At 39.9% G+C, this 23,990-nt stretch overlaps 1 protein-coding gene across 4 annotated transcripts in view; it reads right to left on the reverse strand.

Moving 5' to 3' along the window:
• Positions 1-23,990, reverse strand: part of LOC140463907 (myosin-10) — a 154,775-nt gene that overhangs the window by 3,091 nt on the left and 127,694 nt on the right. For all 4 annotated transcript variants that reach the window (XM_072558375.1, XM_072558373.1, XM_072558372.1 and 1 more), the window contains 12 exons: positions 21,072-21,278; positions 19,484-19,588; positions 18,794-18,946; positions 18,081-18,329; positions 17,477-17,689; positions 15,331-15,543; positions 13,435-13,596; positions 12,561-12,689; positions 10,528-10,616; positions 8,613-8,736; positions 6,755-6,963; positions 4,570-4,678 (listed from right to left, as the gene is read on the reverse strand). In XM_072558375.1, the coding sequence (XP_072414476.1) occupies positions 4,570-4,678; positions 6,755-6,963; positions 8,613-8,736; positions 10,528-10,616; positions 12,561-12,689; positions 13,435-13,596; positions 15,331-15,543; positions 17,477-17,689; positions 18,081-18,329; positions 18,794-18,946; positions 19,484-19,588; positions 21,072-21,278 (1,962 nt within the window). The remainder of the gene's footprint in view (positions 1-4,569; positions 4,679-6,754; positions 6,964-8,612; positions 8,737-10,527; positions 10,617-12,560; positions 12,690-13,434; positions 13,597-15,330; positions 15,544-17,476; positions 17,690-18,080; positions 18,330-18,793; positions 18,947-19,483; positions 19,589-21,071; positions 21,279-23,990) is intronic.

Below are 23,990 nucleotides of genomic sequence, written 5' to 3' on the forward strand. Positions count from 1 at the left end.
CAGGAGCGGTTTTAAGCTGAACATAGAGCTGTAACAGTCTCAATGCATTAAATTTATTACTCCTCCAACCAGAGCACTGAGTATCATCTACCTCGAGGTTACTATATAATGCAAACCCTATTTATGCAGTTCGTACCTCATTTATAATTTTATGGGGGCACATGCTATGCCCAGGTTGCCAGTCTCTTGCTGTCAAATGTAAGAACTTGTGATTGATCATTGCTGGCTTTCTCTTCCAGTTAGATTTTTGTGGAGCCAGTTCACAATGTAACTGCCAGCTACTTGAAAATCAAAAATCAATCCCACAAATTGAACAAAGCCAAGCTGTGTAGTGTTGCCTACTTTCACCTTCCCCAACCCTGCCTCAAATCACCCAAGGCTACGTAGGAGTCAGTTTTATTTTTGGGGAGTGATAAAATAAAATGGTAGTAAATGGGTCACACCCTGGTAATTGACAGTAACTGCAATAAGGAAAACATGGTGACATATAAAGCAGTCAGCTCATCTAACATCTTCCAGGTGTCAGTGTAATGCTACTTGTCAATACCAGTGATGTCAGAAATGAAATGTCTGTGCTTGAGATGCCAAGTACATTGGCCAGCCAAGTAAAGATGTTCAATCTAGCTCAAATCCAACTCAAATCACACTTGCTAAAGGTTACATCTGTATTCACTGCCCAGTAAGGGCCAAAGCTTTGTTCAGGTATTGTGCTCTTTAATTAAAGAAAGCATGTTACCATTATGTTGGACAAGAATTCACACCTGTCCTGAAGTCATGGTAAAGTTCTCAGCGACTGAGTTGTTAGGTTACATACTTTTAAAGGTCCTCCACAGTCCTTCACTTTTTGTGTCAGCGCCTTCCCTTTATTAGGGAGCTCTGACCACATTAGTAATGAAGGGAGGAACTGCCAAGTGGTACCAACCTGTAGCAATATTCATACCTCAACCTGATTTATCTCTTCTGCCGAATTTTGTTTCTAATTTGAACAAGATTGAAACTTTTCTGTTGGAGCCAGCTCGTCAGGATCGATTATCTGATTCTTAGCAATTACATTCTTATCGGTGTTTTGAGATTGTACAATCTGATATGTAATAGACAACCAGATCAAATAATGCAAATTTAAAATGTCAATGTCTGACTGTGACCAATAAAAAGGAATTAACAAGCAGCTTCTTGGAACTGATCTTAGTCAAAAAGGTTGCTGCTCCCATTAGCCATTATAACAGTCTCAAAATATTAATTCAGTTGGTTTGTACTGCATGACTTCTACAAACCTGTGACAAACAAGGGCCTGAGTTTTTAAATTATACCATTTGGGCAAATATGCTATCAAATCTAATTTTGACTAAGTCTGTGCTCTAGTATGTTTGTCCTGGGCTTCTGCCAGTTACTCCTCCGCGGAAACTATCAATTTTAAAATATTGAATAATGAAGTTGAGTTGTCTGATTTTACAATCAACTATTTCAATTCTGCTAATTAGGTTATGGTTCCCTTCAACAGTGGCTATTGATTTTGGGAATTCATGCATAAGCATACAAATTGGGAGAAGTGAGCTAATCGAAGAGTGTGGTGCTGGAAAAGCACAGCCGGTCAGGCAGCATCTGAAGAGCAGAAGAGTCTATGTTTCAAGCATAAGCTCTTCAACAGGAAGGAGCTGTTGACTCTCCTGATCCTCGAACGCTGCCTGACCAGCTGTGCTTTTCCAGCACCACACTCACTGATCTCCAGCATATGCAGTCCTCACTTTCTCCTAGAAGTGAGCTAATTGGATTGTACTCCAAATAATGGCTGATACAGCTGTTTTAATTTGTTTCAAGTAAAAGTTCATCTGGTACCATCAAGTCTTTTGGAATCTAATCTGATTGACAGCTGTAGCACTCAAGGCCTCCTGACACCAATAATTAGTGCAGCTAACGTATTTCATTCATTTTAGTTCTATGTCATAGGGATATGCTAGAACAAGTGTTTAAAATTCACATACTGCCCTAAAACCTTAGTCAAAAAATTCTGATAAAGGTCTCAATCTCCAAATTATTTTTCTGAAGTCAGTAATGACATTGCCAAACAGAGAACAGCCAGGGAATTCCTAGAGGCATGGCACTCATCCACAGACTCTATCAACAAACACATCGACCTGGACCCAATATACCGGCCACTACAGCGGACAGCTTGAACTGACAACCGGAAGCGGCAGAGACAGGCCACTATAAATGCCGGAGGAAACAGCACAGAAGTGCTTCACAGGAGGCTCCCAAGCACCAAGGATGTCACCTAGACAGGGGACGAAACGTTTGCAAGACAAATTCCCAGCTCGGCGAACAGAACCACAATGAGCACCCGAGCTACAAATCTTCTCCCAAACTTTGGATTTTTCAAATAGATGGCAATCTGAATTGTTATTTATTCTATAAAATTTTGCATCTTGAAATGAATTTCAATTAGTTTCACCTGTGCTGCATAAACTGCAAAATATGTTCGCATCCATTACTTCAAAGTGATCAGTGCATGATAGTATCACATTATATTGTGCACATAGCCCTGTAATAAAATATCTATTAATACTGTGGGTTTTTTGGTTTGGCTCAGATTAGGGTTGTTTATGAAAACTGAACTGAATTCCTGGTATTGAAAAACTAGTCTCAACTGTGGCATGTATCCATTTACTATGGAATATAATGGCACTTAAAGTCAAAATAAATAGAATGCATAAAATAAGGCTGTTAGTAATTATTTTTTAAATTAACTGCCTTTGTTGTCCACTCAGGGCAAAGTTCTGCAAATTACATCCATTCTGAAAAGCACTTCTCTCTCCAGAAGGTTCTGCTTAAACTGATTTACTTTATGATTAATACAAAAATTGGCTGTGAGCCAGTGTAATTGTGCAGTGCATTAAAGGCAAATACATTTTCAAAGACAGCTTTAAAAATATTTCTTGACATACTGAAGAGTGATAACTCAGGAAGTTTGATTACTAAGACTGAAAGTGGGATTATCTAATACTATGGAATTTTGAGCGCAAGTTAGAACATAGAAAAATACAGTGCAGTACAGGCCCTTTGGCCCTCGATGTTGCGCCTATCCTAGCCCACTATCCTCCATATGCCTATTTTGCCCGAAACGTTGATTTCGCTGCTCGTTGGATGCTGCCTGAACCGCTGTGCTCTTCCAGCACCACTAATCAAGTATTTTAAATCTGTCAATCGATAAAAGTTGGATTTCTTTTTAAGTTACTGAAAATTACTTTCCAAATAACAATCATCCAGTTAGGAACTACCTCAAATCTAACAAAATTGAAAAAAGTCATTCAAAAAATAAGCGTACCTATTGGTGAGCTTGCACCTAGGTTGATATATAGATACACAAGTGAGTTAGTACACTGTCCAAGGCTAATTCATTCTCTCCTGGGGATGTGATCAGTTTTGGGGGTAGCGCCTGCATGTACCACATAGCATTTTCAAAACTAGCGCACAGGCTTGCAGGAACTAGAGCTGTAACAGAACATAACTTTACTCAGAGTCGTGAGTTCATGGAATGCCCTGCCAGTAGTAGTGGTGGACTCTCCCTCTTTATGGGCATTTAAACAGGCATTGGATAGGGATATGGAGGATAGTGGGCGAGGATAGGCGCAACACCGAGGGCCAAAGGGCCTGTACTGCGCTGTATTTTTCTATGTTCTAACTTGCGCTCAAAATTCCATAGTATTAGATGAGATCAGGAAATTTGAAGTGAGGATGCTAGTACAACCCAGTAGAAATTCCACATTAAAAACAATTTTCAAAACTGAATAAAAATAAAGGAAAACCTAGATTTTCCTTTTCCATGGTGACAGAGGAGGCATTTAGCAGAGAGAGAGAGAGAGAGAGAGAGAGAGAGAGAGAGAGAGAGAGAGGGAGGGAGAGAGAGAGAGAGAGAGAGAGAGAGAGAGAGAGAGAGAGAGAGAGAGGGCGCAAGGCAGCAACCAAAAAAAAGGTGTGTCTAGAAAAGTACAATTCATTGGTTAATCAGTGCCATCCAGACCTAGAGAAGTGTCCAATAGGCTTTATTATGTAACATTATGTATGTTTCTGAAGGTCAAAAGGCACAGCTTTCCTATTATTGTACAGTATAAAGGAAGTGTTGGATGTCAGTGGTACAGGATATACTTTAGACATGGGCAGCACGGTGGCTCAGTGGTTAGCACTCCTGTCTCAGTGCCTGGGACCCAGGCTTGACTCCACCTTCAGGCAACTGTCTGTGGAGCTTGCACATTCTCCCCATATTTGGGTGGGTTTCCTCAAGGTGGTTTGGTTTCTCCCCACATTCCAAGGTGTGCAGGTTAGGTGGATTGGCCATGCTAAATTGTCTGGTAGTATCCAGGTTGGTTAGCCACAGTATATGTAGGGTTACTGGGATGGGTGGTCTGTGTGGGATGCTCCTCAGTGTGGACTTGATGGTCCGAATGGCCTGCTCTCACTGTAGGGATTCTGTGTTCTGACACTCCATGACAACATCACCACTTCCCATCATTCAAATAAAATTCAGTTTCGATATGAATCCCAATCTTTGGGGAACAAAAACTGAAAAACTACCTGCTCCTTATATTGATCTGCATGCCTGCGTTCATCTTCTACCTGCATGTAGACTTCCTTCAGCTTCTTTTCTGTCCGACGAACAAGCTTGTTGGCTGCTGCCCGTTCTCTGCAATGACAAAGTCACTGGTCTTTAAGAAATGAAAGGGGGGAAGATTGAATAGAAATCCAGACTGCAGGGGAGAAACAAAAAGACATGCTGTTGAAGCTGCTTCTTCTGCACTCATGAGGACAGGAACAAAGATACCAAATTTCAAGGGGAATAACTATTCATATTTGCATAAGAAGGCTGTGCTGATTGGTGCCTTCTTTACAGTAGTGCCTTGACCAAATGAAGATTTATCCCTAGCCTTGTATTTTTAAAATAAAGTGAAAGTAGCTTCAATTAGTCACGGCATTGCCATGGGGAATGTATCTGGTAGCAGTTATCCTCTGCCAACAATGTGAACATTTAATCAAACAAACCCATCAGTGCCCAACATTAGTGAGGATTCTGCAATTTGACAGAACTTACCCAACAATCCCAAATGCACTAATTATGCTAACTACAAATTTGAGATCAGCTGAGTTTACAATGTGGCTCATTTTCACTTGCCTGAAGTTACTAAATACATACTTTTGCGAGCAGGGTTCTGTGTATGAAGTGCACTTTTTAAAAAAAAATTAAACAAAGGCTTGGGTATCAAGTGTCCCCTTGAGCATTCTCCATAGTAAGGTCTCAGAATCCATCTGCTAATCAGTAGCATCCTCTATTGATGTAAAAATTTTATTTGGGTGTCTGTCCTGACAAATGCAACACAAAGCTTCAATTGTAAATTTATTGTTTGCAATACTCAAGTTCTAGATCACCAAGCAACTTCCTAAAATTCAGCTACTGGTTCAAAATATTGGCAGTTCAATTTAAAGATTATCCCAAATATTTGTGATAACCAATATATGTCTTAAGTATTGATACACGTTCACATAGAATTGCATACACCATATTCCAGCAAGTGTGGTACCTAACCTGTTCAGACCTTCATATAAAATAAATGCTCATAAAAGTCATAAAAGATACTCAACAAAATTAGCAAATCTGTACTAGCTCAGTGGCATATTGTTCAGCTTTGAATATTGAACTGATTTCAGAACAGATTATTAATGACAGAATTAGTTGCTATACCACCATATGTCCAGAATTACTAACAGTAAATTGGATATGTTCAAGGGGAAGTATTTACTAAAACAAAAATAAATTCTACAATAAGATTCAAATTAGATTTTAAAAAAATTGAGGTATTCAAAAAACCTAAAACCAATACCAATGAAATCAACAATGTCAAGAATTTTGGCATTTTCAAAAATTCTTCAGATGAGTCAATTTTCTGAAGAACACACTGATGACAATGACATTAACGGTATTGTGAAATGGCCAATGAAAAGAGCAACAATAAATTTGATTGATGAATCATCCAATGTTATTTTAAACCTCCCATAAGGTCACCCCTCAGCCTCTGACACTCTAGAGAAAAAAAAACAGCCCCAACCTCTACCTATAGCTTAAGTCCTCTGACCCTGGCATCATCCTTTTAAATCCCTTTTGTTTGAAATTAGTTTAAATGCAACATTTCAATTAAGTGTCAGTTAGCTACCAAAGATAAAAAAGATCTGCATAACAAAATCATTTGGCATCACAGTTCTGCTGTACATACCTATTGTAAACTTTGTAACCTCTCACCATTCTTTATCAATGGCCACTGCTAACATATGGGAAAGCTAGCGCTCCAATAAGCGGCTATCACAAAATGCGTGAACATTAATATCTTAATTGAAGATTAGATTAAAATTTTAAACATCTAATTAGCAATTATTGTTGAAAAGATTTTTCTAGCCCACCCTCCCCATGGATAAAGGAAACTTCATAATATTTCCCTTCACAAAACTGCAGCACATTTAACGAGACCACCCTAGTGAATAGATCAGAACACAAGAATAAATTTGAAGCAATAAGAATGCAATTTACAATCCAAAATACAAGATTATGGAAGCAAGCCCTGGGGAGGTATCTGGGAACTGGTTCTCAGTTACAAGATTTTCTGGACCAAATTCCTAGTTATTAAAATGAAAATTAATATGACACTGGCAGGAACCAAGCATAAAGTGCCATGTGTATGCACACGCAAAATACAATGCACAATGATTTTACTTGGCTTCCTGTTCAAGTTGTTCCTCCAACTGCGCTATCTTGGCCTCCAGTGCAGAAATTGTTGACTTGAATTTTGACTTGACTGATCCCTCCAGTTCTTGGAGCTTGGCTTTGAGTTCTTTATTTTGTCGTTCAAGTTGTTGCCGTGCATTTTCACTCTTCTGTCCAGCACTGCGTTCGCTAGCAAGCTCAGAGTTCAGAGTTTCAACCTTGCAAGGAAGTTGAAGCAGAACAAAAATGGGTAAAGAGTTGGAAATCTCAGACTTTGCTAAATGCTTCTCCAATACTTTGGCTTTTCCTATGACCCAATGTAATTAGTAGATATTTCCTTAGTCAGTGATTTAATACATCAATGAAAACATATGGTCAGGCAGTGGAACTACATAAATAGCGGACAGTATGAAATCTGCTATTGCAAAATGCGAAGTGACTTAGTGCTATGCATCATTCATGGAAATGAATGTATCAAGTTTCTTCTATAAATTTTAAAGGCAGCTAGGCAAACAAGGCACTATTGTATCATTTAATGATAAAATACAGATATTAAGATCCAAAGTATAAGGAAACAAATCACAATACTTGCAGTAAAGGACTTCCAAAAAACTTTAATTTCTCAGAAAGGTATCTACATACAGTTTGGTGTGCAATATCTTGGTTATCAAACCCCACACACGCACACCAAAAAAAGTGAAGCTCTGACCTTGCAAATGGCTGCTCTGTTTACTGGAGATGAGAGGCTAACTAAATACAGAATAGAATGGGTTAGGAGGAGGCAAATGCAATTCAATGAACCTAGTTCTTCCACAAAACACTCCACTTGATCACTGCTCAAGGAAAAGACTCTGGAAATGCTTACCCTGCCCCCAGTTAAAGCAAGTAGAATTGCAACATACCAATCAACTTCAGGCAGACCAAAACCATTTTACAAGATTAGTCGTAAAAGGTGAAATTCTAGATTTTATGAAAGATAGACTGCGTCTTGTTCTCTTGGGTTTTCCCTTTTAGTATTTGGAATAAGAATCCAGCCCAGAGAAAAGGAGGATGGGAGTTTGGTAGTGGGTTTGCAATGGGATGGAGTCGGAGTTGTAGTTAGTTAGTTCGTACATTGGCCTTTTCCTAGCTTAAGTTCAAAGGAATACTGGAGCTACATTAAATTAGCCTCATATCGCTGCAGGGCATTGATAAAGTTAGCACTTCATTGACAAAAATCTGACCTTGCCAATCACAATCCTTGCGCTGGATCTCAGCTTTAGTTTTATTTTTCAAATAATCCCTATTTCCCAGGTGGAGAAGTGAATTCTTGTAAGAGTTGGAGGTTTATACTGCTCAAAGCGGCAGAAATCAGCCAAGTCCCAGAACTACACACAGACCAAAGCAATTCCTGACAAGGCAGAGTGTGCTTTGGTGGCTGTACAGCAATTCTGTGCTATACAATTAAATAAATTTTCACTTTTAATGCAAGTGTATCCAGCTTCATTAGCAGCACAAGTTGATGATGTGACATAAGGTATTTCAGTCTCTCTACAGGAATACTAAGCTAGTCTAAATGAGAAACTTTACTGATGGGAATTAATTGACAAGCAGCTCTCTGGTTTCTGTTGAGAAACTGCAGCCACTTCATTGACGCAACAACTTTGGGCATATACCGAGTTTATTTATTGGTTTATACATTATCAATCAGCTTAGTAAATATTATGCAGGTTTGTCACGACTCAAAAGAAACAAATACAAAGAGTGCGCCAAAGAGGCAATATACTCAAAACTGAAATGGATTATATATTACTAAAGTGTCCAGTGGGAAAATTCTCAAATCAGGCCGAGCGCAGTAGGATTAACTTTGAACAGTGAAAAATCAAACCTGCATTGTAGTTTTACGGAAACGATCATTAAGGAGCTCCATGTTGCTCTGTTCCTCTTCGAGTTCTTCTTCTAATTGGGCAATACGAGCTTCTAGGCGACGTTTCTCATCCAATAAAGCAGACCTGAGGAATCAGACAGAGTCTTTAAAAAAGGAGGATTTCTGTTCAGCCAGATGTTCCATTCACTGGAACCAGATAAAATCAGACTGAGTTGATATTGGAGGTTGAGGCATCTAAAATGATATACAGGGCAGCAGAAACCTGTGATGTGCAGATAACCAGAACACACTAACAGACAAAGCACCAGCCAAACAAACATGGACAGCATGAAATGAGCATGTATGCACAAAGTAAAATGAGAATGGATGTGATTTATGCAGTTAGGTTGACTCCATGCCAGCAAAATATCACCCAGGTTGTTAAAAAGTTCTTTCAAAGAAAAAAAATTGGTACAGCATTTTATGTTCTATCTGCATCATACAAATTGTAGAAATATGACAGCTTAAGTTAAATAACTGACTTTATACCGATGTCACTGCCCTAAATTAACATAACAATCTTCACCTGCCCAAAGCGTTCGCAGCAATACATGGGCTCATCTGCTCTAGTTTAACCCATGCTCGGATTAATAAGTGCTTGTTACGAAATGTAAATGAAACTCAAAGAAAGAAGATTCAAAGCAAGGTACTCTCTGATTCTGCATTCTCCACATTTCAAATGGTGTTTGCCAAAGCAAAATGACAATGGAGCATTCGTACAGAGAAGTTAAAGCCCAACTTGCATCTATGTACCACTTGTAGTATAAAGTAAAAAACAACTAAATCACAAGAATGAAGGTTCACAGAGGTGTGCGACACAACTAAACCCTGACAAGCAGGTTTAATGAACAAACATTTCTCCTTAAGGCAACTTTACATTAGCCAATGGGCAGTCAGAGTACAAAATGCACACAAGATAAATAGGTGGAAAGCTTCTTTTACCCACTTCTGTTGTCAATGCAGCAGGGTGGGATTCTCAACTGCCTGCTTTAAACTTACTTTTTACATGACTGTCATGACATTAGACTTGATTGCTAGTGCCATTATGAAAATTCACAACCCCTAGCTTCCATATTCAACGGGAGAAAGTGATACAATGATATATAGCTGGAGGATAGGAAACTGTTTATCTGCAATGGGATGTCATTTTCATATACATTGGCATATGCCTTCATTCAACAGATCTTGGCAGAACAGTGTTGTATGGAGAACACTTTACTCTCCCCACCCCAGAGAGATGTTTGCATGTGATTTGTACAATAGATTTCTGTATTTAGGATTTATACTGTGATTAGAGTTTCATGACCTTGACTGAAAGGTGTCTGACCAAATCAAACTAAACTGAAATACTGCCAAGTCAAATAAACTTAAAGTCCTTCCAGGACTTACAAAAGGGAACACCAAAAAAAAAAGAGTGTGCCTACTCAGACTGGTAGTGGTGGTAGCAGTGAAAATACATCACAAGAGAAAAAAAAAGAAAAAAAAAAAAAGAGTTGGGGGAAGACTGACTGACCTTGGAGTGAAACATGACCATTAATAAATTGCGGGTACGAGTTAACCGAAGGCACTGTTAGCAACTTGCCAAGTACCCAGAACAACTTAAAACTGAAGAACCTTCAAGCAATAACCTTGCACTTTGGACATTAAAAATACTAAAGTCCTTTACTACTCAGGACTTAATGCCCAGCTCTAAAAAGATGTTTATACAGTTCAGCCAGTTGTAAACAAGATACAAATCAACTCTAGTCTGTATTGTTGTTGGCAAAACATGAATTTCATTTAGATTTAAACTTGGGACTCAATTTGATAAGAGTTTTAAATAAACATGTCTCAGTAATAAATTCTGCAGCTTTGGATCTATGCCATTCTTCCTTACTTTCCAGATGTGCTGTTTGCAATTTCATCTGCCAGCTCATCACGTTCCTGTTCTGCATGGCGACGTGCTCGCTCCGACGCAGCCAGTTCCTTCAAAGCAATACAGAGTTCGTATCAAGTGAAGCTAATCCGTGCTAATCAGTCATTACACTGACCAGAAAAGTACTCTGAATAAATGAAGCTATTTCAGGGAGTTGACCATGCTACAGTCCCATTAAAACATAACCATGAATCTCCTTATTAACAGGAATACAATGTTGTGGTCAACCCAGATTATACACTGCACATGAACTGTAGTATTCAAAAGTTATAATTTTCTTAAAATTGTTTATTTTTAATTATGCAATATAGGAATGAGTAGGCACTTGACACTATTTCAACATTCAATGTAGTGGTTGATAGATAATCTCCATCAAGGCCACACCCATCCAGACTCCATATTCTGCACATTCTACTTCACAGACAAATTAGTGAACTTAGATTTAAAATTAAATTAGTATTTCCTGCTTTGCGCGGGAGCAAACTCCATGTTTTTAACCATCCTTTTGCATGTAGAAGTATTGTCCAACTATTTTCCCAAATGGCCTGGCTCAGATTTTAATGACTGCATCTCCTTGTCCTAGAAATACCACTCCTCAGGCTCAGCAGTGAAAAATTCAAAGTCCTAAAAATCTCAAGCAAAAATCCCCAAATTGTACAAGTCAGAATACAATTCTAGTTCATGCAATCTCTCCCTGTAACCCAATGGAAACCCTGGGTTTCATGGTGCAAACGTACAGCACTTTTTTTCCAAGATACATTGCCCAGAACCATACAGCACCCTGATATTGTCTAACTTGGGTTTTGTCTCATTGTTGAAAACTACCTCCTCTTTACATTTTCTGATATTAGAAAGGCTGAACATTAGCCAATTTTGTGCACCCAAATATTACATTTTAGTGATTTATTGGCAAGGCATCACTAAAGCTCTAGACCTTAACTACCACCACTTAAAAAATTACTGGCCTCACACTTAGCTGCACAGAAAGCTAACAGCCAGTTTCACCAGCTCAATCTAATGAAGATTTTGCAATTTTATATGTCTTGCTAATGATTCTTTCTAGTCCTAGTTATTGACAAACTTTATCTCCATTTCTAAATTATCAAGTCAATATTAGTGAATATTCAAGTGCTGACAAATTGACAAATGGAATAAATTAGTCTAATTTTAGTTTTGGCCAATTAAAGCATCAAAATAAGTCATCAGTGCTGAACAAAAATCATCACCACTATTCCGCTCTATAAACACCTGCTGGGCAAAAATAAGCTCACTTGACCAGAGTGGTGTAAGATAATCTGTTACACATGCAGACTTTTGTTCTTATTCTCTGCATCTCCCTCTGAAGAAACCTGGCTTACCCCAAACTACTGGCCTCTTCAAAATTTTGTACATTACCCCTCAAGATTTCTGACGACTTAAGCAAATTTACAGCTTATCTTTAAAGATTAGATTAGATTAGATTACTTACAGTGTGGAAACAGGCCCTTCGGCCCAACAAGTCCACACCGCCCCGCCGAAGCGTAACCCACCCATACCCCTACATCTACATCTAGATCTACCCCTTACCTAACACTACGGGCAATTTAGCATGGTCAATTCACCTGACCTGCACATCTTTGGAATGTGGGAGGAAACCGGAGCACCCGGAGGAAACCCACACAGACACGGGGAGAACGTGCAAACTCCACACAGTCAGTCGCCTGAGGCGGGAATTGAACCCGGATCTCCGGCGCTGTGAGGCAGCAGTGCTAACCACTGTGCCACCGTCATCAAACCCTGAGCTCGCCCATTTGTACGGTTCTCTCAAATGGAGAAACTTTCTATGCGCAATGTGGTGGTTGTAACTTGAGCTGCACTAGGTGAACGTTAGAGATATACATCCTTAGGTGTGGTCCTGGAAACACTAGACAGACATTAGCATCAACAATTCCCTGGTGCCAGCAACGACTGACAAGTTGGTTGTATGTACCATATGATAGATTGTACCAACAAACCTCGTGGAGTTGTAAAATTTCTGCCTCCAGACCTTTCAGCTTCTTTTCATTTTCTTTTGACTGAGCAAAGATTTCATCTCTGGAAACACGAGCCTCTTCCAGCTCACGCTGGTAATCTTTCATCTGCGCCTGAGAATGTTTTAAGGAAAGGAATTACTCTTAGACTGCAAATGTTACCCAGCCATTATAGCTGAAGATATTATATACCAACAATTACCAACATCTCCCTGGGCTATTGGTGCAAATTTGCCTTGGATCTCATTTCTGGTTTTCTTATTTCACAATGACATTGTGGGAAAAGAAATCTCTGTACTTTGAGTTATGAAATTCAAAGAATGACTGAGTACCATTCCACTTGGGTACAATTGAGTGAGAATGCCAAAAGCTGCAATCTGAAGTTCATTAGAGACCTCAGGCATGTAATGAATACAGATAGCTCCGTGCGCTTTTGAGAAAGTGCTACCTCAGATGAAACGTTAAACAACCAGATCCTATGAGCTGAGAGCAGTGAATATTAAGATAGCCCACAGTATTTTATGTAGAGAGACGGGCAGGAAGTTTCCTGCATAACATTCTTCAAGCATTCCACATAAGAAAATGCAGATCAGGTCAAAACGTCTTGTGGGATCTTACTGTGCTCAATTCAGTTGCTTCCATACTAATTTGTCTGGAGCTTGATACAAATGTTCCCACAAAGCACAATGCAAGGAACAACATCTTACTTTCAATTCAATTATACCACAGGTGATTCTATTTGCCTTTTGAATTACTGCAGCCTCACGTATTGATAGTATTACAAAATGCTTACTCTCGTTAGAAATATAGCTTTTCCCATTGACACAAGGTAAATGAAAGCTCTCCGAATCAGAGTTACCTGAAGTCTGCGGAGTTGTTTGATTGCCTCATCCCGGTTCTTGTTAGCTGCTTCAATCTGTGCCTCCAGATCTTTCAGATCCATCTCCAGTTTCTTCCTCCCAGCAACTGCCTGTGCTCGCTGCTTCCTTTCATCTTCTAGCTCAGCTTCTAGTTCACGAACCTACATAAATTAAGACATTTCATGTCATACATTATGACAATTACTTCATAGCTTTTTGACATCAGAGGATCATAACAGACATTATCAATTGCACCAGTTTATGACAAACTCAGTCAATCCTAAAATAAATCCATCCATTGCTCACTTCTACTTGGTCCACTTGACTCCTCCCTCAGTTCCTTGACTTCAGTTTCCGTTTCTGATGATTGGTTGTCTGCAGACACCAATAGTTTCTTCACCTATACACTTCAAACCCTGTTTCTTGGAAAACTCCAGCCATATCTGATCCATCTTGTGCATCCGTCCTTGCCCCCTCCCCCTCCCAGAGGGTTAGGTGGGAAAGCAATGTGCCCTCACTTTTCACCAGTCTCCCCTTTTGAAAAGAATACTCCATTTTTGCCATCTCCAGCAGGATGCCACAAAATATCCTCCCAGAATTCGAGACTCTTCCTCCATGATACCCTAGTTCACTCCCCTCAGGAGTCCTAACGCTTTCTCGTTCCCCCTAAAGCATCTTGCCATGTAGTTGAAGTAGTAACACTTGCCCATTTACCTCTTTCCTTCTTCATTCTCAAAAGGCCCCAAAGCCATTTCCAGGTTATCCAACATTTCACCTGAACTACTTTCAAAACTGATTTGTCACTCACAACATGGTCTCCTTTACATCAGCAAGATCAAACAGCCTCGGTGACCACTTTACAGAAAAACTTTGCTTGCAGGAAAGACCCTGGCCTCCCGGTTACTTCGCATTTCAATAAACTACCTTGCTTCCATACTAATCTCTGTCTTGAGCTTGATACAAATGTTCCCACAAAGCACAATGCAAGGAACAACATCTTACTTTCTGCTTAGAAACTTCACAGCCTCGAGGTCTCAATGTTGAATTCAATAACTTCAAAAGCTGAATACATTATGCCTGTTGGCCATCTTTCTTACATTCTCTCCCCCAGCGTTGTCAGATTTATACAGAGTTATTTACAGGAGAGGCTGAATAGGCTCTGACTTCCTTCCCTGGAGCATCAGACGTGGAGGAGTGACCTTATGGATATAATTACAACATTTAAAAAGGCATCTGGATGGGTATATGAATAGGAAGGAAAGGAAGAAGGGTTGAAGGGGATATGGGCCAAATACTGGTAAATGGGACTAGGTCAGGCTGGGATGTCTGCTCAGCATGAACAAGTTGGATCAGTTTGTGTCTTGTTTACTTTGGACTTAAAATGTAAAACGCGTGTAAATTAGAAAAGGTGCAAAAATGAAAAGAAGTGGCCCTTTTGACTTCCTCCACTACCTGGTCTTTCACATTCAGTCAATCTACCCTCTTGCTCCTCCTCTGCCTCCAAGCTGTATAATAAAGTAGCTATGTTCCAAACACCCTTCAGTCTGTTTCACTCCAGTCACTGCCAGACCAGAGTTTCTCCAGTATGCTGTGTGGTTATTTTAGATTTCCAGCAATTTACGTTCCAATTTGTGTTGGCCAATTTAGCAATTCTTTGGACCCTCCATCCCAGTCATTTAACTAAATTACAAAAAAAGTCTTTGAACAGATTCTGTAGCACACCATTACATCTTACCAAAGAAGAAAAGATCTACTTATAGATTTGTTTTGTGAATACTTTTGTAAAAGCCTTTCATATGGCATCATAAGTACTTTTTAAAAATTCAAATACAGTACATCTACCAATTCTCTTTTATCTGTAAGGGAAGTGGTACACGAGTGGATTAACTATTTACCTGTTTAACCAACATTCTCTTCTTTTCTTCATTCTGCTCATCCCTGGCCTGCAGGTCTCTCTCAAACTGGGCCTTCATGGCCTGCATATTAACCTCCAAACGCAGCTTGGCATCTTCAGTGGCCTGCAGCTCATCCTCCAGTTCTTCAAGCTGAGTCCTCATCTCTTCCACTTGCTGCTCAAGGGCTCGTTTAGATTTTTCCAGTTCGTGCACCTATCATTCAAAACAGCAGCAATCAGGAACTGCTCCTGAATGATGAATTTCCTGCTTGTCTACAGTCAAAGTTGACCTACCAAGAAGCTTTAGTTTTCCCCTAAACAGGGGAAACGCTCGACTTTCCACTGCAGGTATCTATACGCCGAAGTTACAAATCGGCTGTTAAATTGTCAGAGCAGCAACATTGTATAGACATTTAATCTACCTGTACCAGGTAGATGTTAGACACCATCAGGTTAGATGGGACTTGAACCTTCTGGTCTCGAGGTGGGTATACTTCTCCCTTTGCAAGATGAAAAATTTGACTTGACACTAAATTTTCAATTAGCATCAGCACAATGAGTTTAAAACTGGACCAGAATATCTTAAATAGCCTTCTCAATTAAATAGAGAGAAACAAGTATAGAAAACAAATGGAAAACCTTATTGCCCAACCAACACCAAAGCAATCCCATTACATCTGTTTCAAATTTTTAACGATTTCAGATTGTATTTTACATATTCATAATAAAGAAGTGCTCATATTTCCATGACGTTCCCTCCTGTGTTCTCCACTTCAGGCAGGGCTTACTCTGGAAAACAGATTCATGTTTTGGCATGCATACCACAAATTGAGGGGATTAGTACACCTATTGCTGTAATGCTCACAGGCAGAAGGCAGCTGCTGATATGGCTGCTGTATCATTTGGTATTCAAACATTTTAAAACAATATTCAATTTTTATGGAAAGACCTCAGACTAAGGTCAAACAGTAAACTGTTCTGTAATCTCAATACAAAGTAAAACCCTGACTCCATTTAGACAGTGTCCAATTAAATGGACATTCTGGATTTTGATAGATCCCCTTTAGCAGCATGGGTGTGTCTATACCCCAAGGACTGCAGTGGTTCAAGGGGTAACTCACCATCTCCTTCACAAGGGAGTAGAGGTGGACAATAGGATATTTTTACATCTGGCAGAGATTTTCCTGTATATTCAAATACCTCATCCACTGTCTTTTGCTCTCTACAGGGAGACAGGCTGCAGAACATGTCAAGAAACATCTCTGGGACACATGCATCCAACAAGCCCACTGTCTGGGGGAGGGTTGACCATTTCAATTCCCTATCTCACTCTGCCAAGGATATGCAAGGCTTGGGCCACCTCCACTGCCAAATCCAAGCCACCTGCCAACTGGTGGAAGAATGCCACACACCTTCTGCCTTAGGACCCTTCAATCACACAGCATCAACTTAAAATTGGATTCCAAATCTCTCCTCACCCACCTCATTCCAGATCCAGCCTTCCAACTTGGTAGTGCCCACCTGTCAGTCTTCCTTCCCACCTCCACTCCACAATGACCTACCTCACCTATTTATTTCAGTCCCTTCCCTGGATTAAGCCTGAAATGGCCATTCCCTTGCTCCCCTGATGCTGCCTGACCTGCTGTGCTTTTCCAGGGCCACACTTTGGTCTCCAGGCCTCAATTTCTCCTAGCGATGAACAATAACTGACAGCCTAGCCAGTGAAGCTCGGATTCCACAAACGGATGAAGGTTTTGCTCGATGTTTCCGTTAGGTTCATTAGCTTTACAACCGACATTTGTTTGCAATAAATTTGTACTAATAGGTCATTGCTCATCAACATTCTTAAAAACTGCATCCTGAATTACTTAGGTCTACATAACTGCGTAGAGATTGTTTAATGCCAGTCTTTTAAAGCTTTTAAAATCCTTAATGTGATTGATTTGTCATTTGCATAAGTTATAGCCAAGTTCTGCAAAGAGGACTGCTACGGAATAGAAATTTACATCTAAATAAAATTCCACAATATAAAGGCTCAACCACTGGTTACTGCACAAATGTAAATCTCAGCCATTACAATCAGGTCTAGATTAAATAAAAAAGGTTATACCAAATAAAATATTTTTTAAAAAATACAGTCAACTTACATTCTTGCCCACATCATCTTTGGAGCTCATTAGGTCCTCCATTTCAGCACGGAGTTGCTTGTTTTGTCTTTCCAATTCTTCTTTAGCTTCAAGAGCTTCATCTAGAGATCGAGTTAATGATAGAGTCTTTGTCTCCTTTTCTCTGGCTTCAGCCTCAGCTCTGTCCCTTTCCTCAGCAAAGCGGGCAGAAATGCTCTTTTCCTCAGCCAGCATCTGAAAGAGTAAAGTTAATTTACAGCCAAGAATAGGTTGCCACAGACAATAGTTTATATTATTAAATGGCCTCCAATAGTACACGAATCCCATAATTACAAAAGCTGTCCTTCTACAAAATATCCACACTAATTAATTCAATTCAAAATTCCATGAATGATATTTCAAACTGGACTATGCTGTTACACTTTTCAATCCAGCAATCTCAAGAATGAAGAAGAAACTTGCACAAATTCAAAAAGCTAGGCTACACAGTTCCCTTCAGTGCCAGTAGATAATTAACAAATTCTGCTGCAGTTTTTCAAAACCGTAAAGCTTGAATTGCTGCAATGTGTAATTTTTAACAACACATTTGCTAGCATTTCAGTAAATCTAGTGAAAAGACACATACCTGATCAAATTTCTTCTGCTTCTTCTCAAGGTTGGAAACTATTTGCCGTTGATGGTCCAGATCTACCAACAGATCATCCAGTTCCTGTTGAAGGCGGTTCTTAGTCTTCTCCATTTTATCATAAGCCACTGATTTCTCCTCAAAGCGCTGGTTGAGGGCTTCCATATCCTTTTGAAGTTTTCTTTTAGCCTCCTCCAGGCCATCGATGGTCCCCAAATCCTCATCCACTTTCTTCTTTGCATCAACCAGCTAAATTACAAATAGGTTATACAATTGACTACAAAATCAAAACACCAATGAATAAAATTTTAAGTTAAAAAAAGTAGGATATCTCAAAACTATTTCACAATGGCAGAACAACATTTTTGCTACTTTACCTGAATGTTAAGCATAGATCATATTAATATTATACTCTTGAAATAATGGTTTTTAACGAAATTTGCTCAGGTGAACACCAGGTGTGTTACTGTGCAAATTTGTCACCGAATATGGCAAGAGAAGAAGATTGGTCAGTACCATTCAATAATATTGCAATTCTATGGTTAAAAAGTAATTAGGATTAAAGTAATTGGAACATATTGATTCAAGTCAATCCAATTCCAAGTTTGAAAGGTGAATTTAATTCTATCATAGATATTTAGTCATCCACAATAAAATGGATTCGGGCCCCATAATTACAACTCGAGCTGTAACTCTGCAGTCCAATGCCAAACCTGCATTTGCAGAGCAGCTAGCTGCTTTTCAAGATTCTTCTTTGCTTCTTCCTCCTCTTCCTGTTGTTCTTGGAGATTGTTCTTCTCTTCTTCCAGCTGTCGTATGCGACTGCTGAGATTCAATTTCTGCCGTGTCTCCTCCTGAAGTAATTCCTATCAAAATTTACATTTAAATAATTACATTTGGGCCTCATGTTGCTAAACCAAATAGTGAATTTTTGGGATTAATAAAATACATTAAAGGTGAAATACTGTTAGTCATTGCTGACTAAAACAAACCCTTCCAAGCGGTGGTAAGGAAAGTGGAATAGTTTACTGATTTATTGCCAAGATATCGACAGTTTGAACACCATTTGCTAACATCTCAAAGCCATAAAAAAAAACTTTTCAAACTTAGCATGCAGATCTTCCCAAGGCTGCAAATACCAACTTTGACAGGAAAGCACCTCAGCAACTGACAAGTGGTAAAGCCTGAAAAAAGATTTTCTCTACAGAATCTAAGCTGAAATAGTTACCGAAATTGAGCTTTGACAAATGGATATGATCAAGTTACTCTTTAGCCAAAGAAAGGGAAGAACTGTTTAGCTCAAGCACCCCTTCCTCACATAATACCAATATCCTGATCCATTTCTACCACCCACCCCCCAAATACTGTGCTTTATTCAAGTACTTCATTGTGAATTCACATACCTGTGTATCTTGGAGTGAAGATTCCAAACTGGTAGTATCTTTGGTCAGCTTAATTGCTTTTTTCTCAGCTTCTTCAAGAAGCCCACAGACATTGTCCAATTCATTCTAAGAATGGAGACAGTGAATTTCAGACTGTATTAGGATCTTCAAAGTTCTTATTTGACAAAAATCTATTCTATGCCAATCTCACTTGCGTTTCAAAGAATGTCAGTGCATTAGTACTGCTTCCTATCACCAATTTTATTTTCAATGTTTTCCTCATCAGAAAAGTAGCTTCTACAATTCTATACCCTCTTAAGAGGGCAGATTTCACAAAATTCTTCCGTAATTAGTTAGAACTGTCAAAATGGCAATTAAAAAAAAATCAGGATAATCTAAAGATGGATTCATATTTCAAATAACTAAAGTAACTGGTAATGACTGCTTTCTTGTTAATGAATTGCCATTGGTCACCCATTCATCATTTCCAGATTGATGATTTAAGTATAAAAGATACCACTGCACTAGTACCAAAACAGTTTACAATACAGCAGAGGAACAGGCCCTTTGGCCCACAAGCCTGTGCCAATTCCTAGTCCTTATTTAGGCTGGCTACCTATCACCTATTCTTGGGTTCTATGCCTCTGTTCACCTCCCGTTCATGGGTCTATCAAGATATGCCTTAAAAAACATTGCTAGTGTGCCTGCTTCCATTACCCCAATTGGCAGTGCATTCCAGGCACACCAACCCCTGCATAAAATTTTCCCACACTTCTCCCCTAAACATTCCCCTGCTCACCTTTAACCTATGCCATCTTGTATTTGACTTTTCCACATTGGGGTAAAAGCCTCTGACTATCCACCCTAGCTATGCTCCTCAAGTTTGAAGATCTATCAGATCGCCAGCCAGCCTCAGCCTTTCCAGTGACAGCAATCTAAGTTTATCCAACCTCCCCTCATAATTAAAAATCTTCGAGATGACACCCTGGTAAACCTTCTCTGCATCCTCGGTGGTGATGAGAACTGCACAAGGTTTCAAAGGTGGCCTAAAGTTATGCTACAACTGTAGCAAACTTGCCAACTTTTATGTGTGATGCCCCAACTCTCAAACAAACATGCTGCACACACCTTCTTGACCACTTTGTGCACCTGTGTTGCCACTTTCAGGGATTTGTGGACCTTTATGTCCAAATCCTATTTGTCAATGCTCTTAAGTGTTCTGCCATTTATTCTATCATTTGCACCGGAATTTCATCTTCCAAAGTGCATCACCTTGCATTTATCTAGGCTAAACACCATTTACCATTTCTCTGCTGGATCTTTCGACAATCTTCCTATCTGCAACTTTGCCAGTTTTGGTGGTTGTTTGTTTTGCAGTTTGATGTAGAATACTTAACTAAAACATTAGATGCATTACTATTCACAAGAGCTGATAAAAATTAAAATCACCAAGAAAGTTTGTTCAGCATTTTCCCATTAAAATGTTTCACAAAGTTACATAAGAGGTCTAAAGTGACAAGCACTTAACATGTTCCAAAGCAAAAGAAAACACATTTACCACAGAGTGCAAACTTTAACAATTTTTTCTTTAAATGTAGCATTTTGTTACCTGAAGCTTGTGTGTTTTATCAGCAAGTTCAGACTTTGCCTTTTCACTTTCTGCAAATTTGACCTGAAATTCCTGCAGGTGAGCTTCAAGCTTCTTCCTTTTATGTTCAGATTCAGCCTTTGTATGTTGCAAACTCTTCACTTCACAGGCCAACTCTTTGTTATCATTTTCCAAGCTCTGTTTGCTCTTTTCTAAATTGGCCTTGTGCTGTTTATAAACAGGAAATAGAAAAAAAAAGTCAATAGTTAATGTATATTCATGCCAGTAGTTAAGTTTAAAAACAGTTTACAGAACTATTAATGGCACAGGTTAAACAACAAAACTCTGCAGGCTGTTTAAGAAAGGTGGTAAGGACATGCCAGGGAACTATAGGCCAGGGAGCCTGACACCGGTGGTGGGTAAGTTGGAGGGAATCCGGAGGGACATTTATTTGGAAAAGGCAAGGACTGATTAGGGATAGTCAACTTGGCTTTGTCCGTGGGAAATCAGGTCTCAAACTGGATTGAGTTTTTAGAAGTAGTAACAGAGGATTGATAAAGGTAGAGCAGTGGACTTGTAAAACACCTTACTGAAGTCCATAAATCGATCAAGATTCCCTACAGGAGACTGGCTAGCAAGGTTAAATCTGATGGAATATAGGGAGAACTAGCCATTTGGATACAGAACTGGCTCAAAAAAAAGGTAGAAGGTAGAGGGTGGTAGAGTGTTGTTTTTCAGACTGGAGGCCTGCAACCAGTGGAGTGCCACAGGGATTGGTGCTGGGTCTGCTACTTTTCATCATTTATACAAATGATTTGGACGTGAGCATACAGTTAGGAGGTTTGAAAAGACACCAAAAATTAGGTGCGTAGTGGACAGCAAAGGTGGTTAGCTCAGATTACAATAGCAAAGCGATCTTGGAGTGCAGGTTTATAGCTCCATAAAAGTGGAGTTGCAGGATAGTGAAGGTGGCGTTTGGTATGCTTTCCTTTCTTGGTCAGACTATTGAGTACAGGAGTTGGGTTGTGGGGGGGGGGGGGGGAGAAAGAGGTGTCATGTTGCGGCTGTACAGGACATTGCTTAGGCCACTGTTGGAATATTGCGTGCATTTCTGGTCTCCTTCCTATCGGAAAAGATGTTGTGAAACTTGAAAAGGGTTCAGGAAAGATTTAAAAGGATGTTGCCAGGGTTGGAGGATTTGAGCTATAGGGAGAGGCTGATTTCCCTGGAGACAGACACACACACACAGACAGAGAGAGAGAGACACACACACACACAGACAGAGAGAGAGAGACACACACACACACAGACAGAGAGAGAGAGAGAGAGACACACACACACACACAGACAGAGAGAGAGAGACACACACACACACACAGACAGAGAGAGAGAGACACACACACACACACAGACAGAGAGAGAGAGAGAGAGACACACACACACACACAGACAGAGAGAGAGAGACACACACACACAGACAGAGAGAGAGAGACACACACACACACAGACAGAGAGAGAGAGACACACACACACACAGACAGAGAGAGACACACACACACACAGACAGAGAGAGACACACACACACACAGACAGAGAGAGACACACACACACAGACAGAGAGAGAGAGACACACACACACACAGACAGAGAGAGAGAGAGAGACACACACACACACAGACAGAGAGAGAGACACACACACACAGACAGAGAGAGAGAGACACACACACACACAGACAGAGAGAGAGAGACACACACACACACAGACAGAGAGAGAGAGAGACACACACACACACAGAGAGAGACACACACAGACGGGGAAGTCCAGAACTAGAGGGCGTAGGTTTAGGGAAAGGATTAAAAGAGGCCGAAGGGTCAAATGTTTTCACAGAGGGTAGCAAGTGTATGGAATGAGCTGCCAGAAGAATTGGTGGAGACTGGTACGATTACAACAACATATAAAAAAGGCAGCTGGATGGGCATATGAATAAGAAAAAGGTTTGGAGGGTTTTGGGCTGGGTGCTGACAGTTGGGACTAGATTAGGTTGGGCTATCTGGTCGGCATGGACAAGTTGGACCGAAGGGTCTCGTTCCGTGCTGTACATCTCCATGACTGACTGGGTTTAAAAAAAAAGGTTTGTTCAACAAGTTATACTGGACACCTAAAGTCATTTTGTATCACTTTCTTAGATTAAGACATTTTCTTTCAAGAAATTCTTGGTAACCACCACTTGTTGAAAACGTTCTATAAATTTGATCACTGATTCCCCCAAATTCCCATGTCTGCCAATTTAAATCCAAACCAAATGCTTAGTTGCATCAACTTTTTTTTTTGCATAGATGCTTTCAATGTTATGATAAAAATTCAAAATACAATTTTCAAGAAAATCTTAAACTACTGACTATGTTGTGGTTCTGTTCGCCGAGCTGGGAATTTGTGTTGCAGACATTTCGTCCCCTGTCTAGGTGACATCCTCAGTGCTTGGGAGCCTCCTGTGAAGCGCTTCTGTGATCTTTCCTCCGGCATTTATAGTGATTTGTCTCTGCCGCTTCCGGTTGTCAGTTCCAGCTGTCCGTTGCAGTGGTCGGTATATTGGGTCCAGGTCGATGTGCTTATTGATTGAATCTGTGGATGAGTGCCATGCCTCTAGAATTCCCTGGCTGTTCTGTTTGGCTTGTCCTATAATAGTAGTGTTGTCCCAGTCGAATTAATGTTGCTTGTCATCTGCATGTGTGGCTACTAAGGATAGCTGGCCGTGTCTTTTCATGGCTAGTTGGTGTTCATGGATGCAGGTCGTTAGCTGTCTTCCTGTTTGTCCTACATAGTGTTTTGTGCAGTCCTTGCTCAGGAGCAAAACCAATGTAGTGTACAAATTCCCATGCAAGGACTGCAAAAAACACTACACATGACAAACAGGAAGACAGCTAACTATCCGCATGCAT

Source organism: Chiloscyllium punctatum, chromosome 39, assembly GCF_047496795.1.
Source record: "Chiloscyllium punctatum isolate Juve2018m chromosome 39, sChiPun1.3, whole genome shotgun sequence".
Taxonomy (NCBI): Eukaryota; Metazoa; Chordata; class Chondrichthyes; order Orectolobiformes; family Hemiscylliidae; genus Chiloscyllium; species Chiloscyllium punctatum.